Raw genomic sequence first — 4499 nt, 5'->3', positions numbered from 1 at the left:
TATAAAAGTTGTGCTATATCTAACGCGGTAGTGTTTTCGCAAGTGAATTTAAGGTGTTTTTAGTAATTGCATATATCATACTTGTCTAGATTTAAAACCTATATTTAATAATGGAGACACTGAAGAAACAACGAGCAACGGCAAAGTCGGCTTTAACGCGAGCATATAATTGGTGTGATCAATTTTTACATTCTCAACTAACTACAACAGAATTACAACTGAGAGAAGAATCAATAATTAAACATTTTGAACGTTATAATGTTATACAAGATAACATAGAACAAGCCACTGACGATGCCGATGCTCTTGAAAATCGTGATCTTATGGAAAAACATTACTTTAAATATTTAACTTTATTACGCGAAAAGTGCAAATCTCTCGTAGAGTCAAACCTACCCAGTCTTACCACTCAAACTCCCACTGTTACACAAACCACGCCTACTAATGTAAAACTACCCCAATTATCACTTAAAATCTTCTCAGGCAACTACGATGAATGGATATCATTTTATCAACTCTTTACCTCCTTAATCATTGATAATCCCTCTCTGACAAACATTCAACGGTTTATATATCTAAAATCTTCTCTAAAAAATGAAGCTCTCGCCTTAATTGACTCTCTCGAATTAACCCACGAAAACTTTACCATTGCTCTTGACTTCTTGGAAAAACGATACTCTAATAACTTAAATATAATCAACGCACACTTAAAATCCATTTTGGACTACCCCACTCTCACTAAGGTTAATGCCCAAACACTCAGAGACTTCGTAACTACAATAAGAAAACACATTCAATCTTTAAAAAACTTAAACATTCCAGTAAACACTTGGGATATCATCTTAGTTTATATTTTGTCAAGAAAAATTGACTATAACTCCAAAAAACAATACGGAGAAAAAAGAATTAAATCAGATTTACCCACATTAGACGAGTTTCTAGACATTTTAGAAGATAGGTGCAATTTATTAGGTGATTTAAGTGACTCACGTGACTATAAAACGGAAAAGCCTTCTCCGAAATTCTCTCGCACTACTTCTCTTCACACCAATGTTACCTACAATAATTCTTCCACTTCTAAATGCATATACTGTAATGACTTGTCTCATAAAATATATCGTTGTCCAAGTTTCTCATCTCTACCACACTCTGATAAACTTAATTTCACACATTCTCAACACATGTGCACAAACTGCTTGGGCACAGGACATTCTTACAATGAATGCATCTCTAAAACTTGCTCGATTTGTTCTAAAAAACATCACACTCTCTTGCACGTACGCAAAACCCACAACACTAACTTCTCGCATCCATCTCACAATCCAGGCACATCTCAAGGCCAAAGAACTACCAATCCTCAAGGCAATCAACATAATTGGAGATCCAATTCAAATCAAACACATTCTGATGCCAACTCCAGAAAACATAATTATCATCAAACTCAAGAAAAATCAAACCCTAATTTAAATTCTAATAAAAATCATACAGAATTCAACGACATGCCATCCTCCTCTAGCAATAACATCCACCCCCCGTCTGTCACAGCAGTATCTCTAGATACTACAGGCGACCTTACATTCTCCGCTAAAATTTGTAATGTTCTATTAGCAACAATTAAAATATCTATTCAATCAAAATCGGGACATATGATAACAGCCAAGGCACTTCTCGATAATGCTAGTCAAAGTAGCTTTATATCAAGGAATCTTTTTGAAAAAATTAGCTGTAAAACCCTCCACAACCACTTCAAGTTTCTGGAATTGCCCAGAGCTCAATCATGTCTAACATAATGGCAAATCTTACAATTTTCTCTACTAATGATAAAAGCAATAACCTTAACATGTCTTGTTACGTACTCGATAGAATAACTACCCCACTACCGCAGACACATATACCCCTAGAATTGCTCGAAATACCACACAACATTTCCTTAGCCGACAGTGAGTTCTTTTCAACTTCAAGTATTGACATTTTGATAGGTGCTGACAAATACTACAAACTCATTACCGATGGCATCGTAAGATTAGGAAAAAATCTCCCTGTACTTCAAAACACCTTTTTTGGTTGGATTGTCGCTGGTAGTGTACCTCATAATCATCTAAAAAATAAAAGAGTATCCTTATTTACTCAAACTTCCAATGTTATCTCCGAAAATACTTCTTCCCTTAACTCGCTTCTTCCCAAATTCTGGGAAATGGAGGAAATATCCACTAAAAAACTTCTCACCCCGACTGAAGAAATTGCTGAACTTGACTTCAAGAAAAACTTTAAAATTTTAGAAACCGGACGATTTCAAGTAAATCTTTCCCTTAAATGCCCCTCAGAGCATACCAAACTAGGTGACTCTTTTCATATCGCTAAAAAACGATTCGAAAGCTTAGAAAAGAAATTTCAATTAAATCACTCTCTATTTCTTGAATACAAAAGGTTCATCGATGAATACATTACACTTAATCATGCACGATATATCCCACTCACAATATACAATAATTTATCTGAACACAAATATTTCTTGCCCCATCATTGCGTGATAAAAGAGAGCAGTACCAGCACTCGATTACGCGTTGTTTTTGATGGATCTTGTAAATCCTCTTCTGGAACCTCTTTAAATGACATTATGCTCACAGGTCCACAGGTACAACCTGATCTATTTGACATCATTTGCCGTTTTAGAATACCCCAATTTGTTTGTACTGCTGATATTCAAAAAATGTACCGTCAAATAAATATCAACCCAAATCAAACCTTCCTGCAAAATATACTGTGGAGAGATGATCCCTCTAAACCACTTGAATGCATTGAACTTACTAGCGTAACGTACGGCCTCAGATCTTCAAGTTTCTTATCTACTCGGGCTATAAAAGAGCTTGCATCCACTAACATCCAAAAATACCCCCTCGCTTGTGAAGCCTTACTTACACAAACTTACGTAGACGATATCCTCTGTGGTGCCGAAACTGAAGCTGACCTAGAAACCACATATCACGAATTAAATACCGTTCTAGGTAGTGCTTGCATTTTAACTCATAAATGAGTTTCCAATTTCACAAGGTTCACTGAAAAATATTGTAACAATGATCAACCCACTTCATATGACATCCAAATCGAAAATGCCTCTAATAAAGTTTTAGGACTTTCATGGAACCCTTCTCCAGATACACTCTCAATTTCAGTACCTGAAGCCCCAACTAACACTTGCGTTACAAAAAGAATTGCCTTATCCACTCTAGCCAAAATGTATGACCCCTTAGGGTTGATAACTCCTGTGATTCTACATGGAAAGTTATTCATTAAGAAACTTTTCCTTGAACGAATGGACTGGGACAATATCTTGCCTCCCTCTTTGGAAAAAGAATGGACAACCTTTGTAAATAATATACCTCACTTAAAGTCCTTAAAAATCCCACGCTGTCTATTTCTTAATAAGAAAGTCGCACACATACAAATTCATGGCTTTGCTGACAGCAGCGAAAGGGCTTATGCAGCATGCATTTACTTTCGTACTGTATACTCTGATAACACAGTTTCCTGCATACTGGTTACAGGAAAATCTCGGGTAAGCCCTATCAGGACAACTACCCTACCTAGACTTGAACTCTGTGCCATGTTACTCCTCTCAAAACTCACCAAAAGAATCATATCAATATATGAAAACAAACTGTCATTCTCTAGTGTCAATTTGTGGAGCGATTTAAGAATAGCACTATCGTGGATACAATCTCACGCATCCCGCTGGAATACCTTGGTTTCCAATCGAGTTGCTCAAATCACTGAATTGACAAATGCCTTTCACTGGCGCCACATAAAATCTGCAGAAAATGCTACCGACTACCCATCTCGAGGATTACTAGCCCAAAACATTTTAAAATTAGATTCATGGTGGTCAGGTCCTTCATTTCTGCAAGACCCCAATCTAAATCTCGCTCATTTTAATGAAAAAATTAATGAATGCAACTTACCAGAAGAGAGAAAAATCTCACTTCTTACCACTAAACCTACCGAAGAAACCACTCTACTCACTCTAGTCACTCTACTGCTTTCACACGAACATACTAGACTTGGTCATGTCGGACCACAAGCCTTACTTTCCGGTCAGAGCTGTACGGATTCGAACTAGTGAAGGAGTCTTCATTAGACCCATCACAAAGCTATGTCCCTTGCCTCAAGATTCTTAATTTGATTGTCGTTTATTACTTTCTTCTTATTCCTGCCTACTTTCTTGTTTATATATCATAGGTCTTCTGTATCTTCTCACGTTCCAACTGAACCATTATATCTCATTCCTTTCTTATCCTTCCACCTCGTTATTGAATGAGACATTCAACGGCCGGGGAGTATGTTCGGATTTGATCCAAACTGGCAACAGCGCCCTCGCGTCCTACCCCTAACCACCCTTTGTTACAGACAAAAATTTTACGATACGAAAGATTGCACACAATTCGCTCTCTTGTACGTTCAACTCTCCGAGAAGACACATCGCTCTGAACCATCCGATCACG

The 4499-nt window shown here is 37.1% G+C and overlaps 2 protein-coding genes across 2 annotated transcripts; both read left to right on the top strand.

The window, feature by feature from the left end:
- Positions 1 to 1789: 1789 nt before the first annotated feature.
- Positions 1790 to 3034, top strand: LOC140452932 (uncharacterized). The gene has a single exon (XM_072547255.1). It carries the CDS (start codon positions 1790 to 1792, stop codon positions 3032 to 3034), a length of 1245 nt encoding a protein of 414 aa, XP_072403356.1.
- Positions 3035 to 3235: 201 nt separating this feature from the next.
- On the top strand, positions 3236 to 4117 carry LOC140452931 (uncharacterized). Its single transcript, XM_072547254.1, has one exon. It carries the CDS (start codon positions 3236 to 3238, stop codon positions 4115 to 4117), a length of 882 nt encoding a protein of 293 aa, XP_072403355.1.
- The last annotated feature ends 382 nt before the right edge of the window (positions 4118 to 4499 follow it).

This window comes from Diabrotica undecimpunctata, chromosome 11, assembly GCF_040954645.1.
Source record: "Diabrotica undecimpunctata isolate CICGRU chromosome 11, icDiaUnde3, whole genome shotgun sequence".
In the NCBI taxonomy this organism is placed as follows: Eukaryota; Metazoa; Arthropoda; class Insecta; order Coleoptera; family Chrysomelidae; genus Diabrotica; species Diabrotica undecimpunctata.
This window is presented reverse-complemented; position numbering and strand designations above follow the sequence as displayed.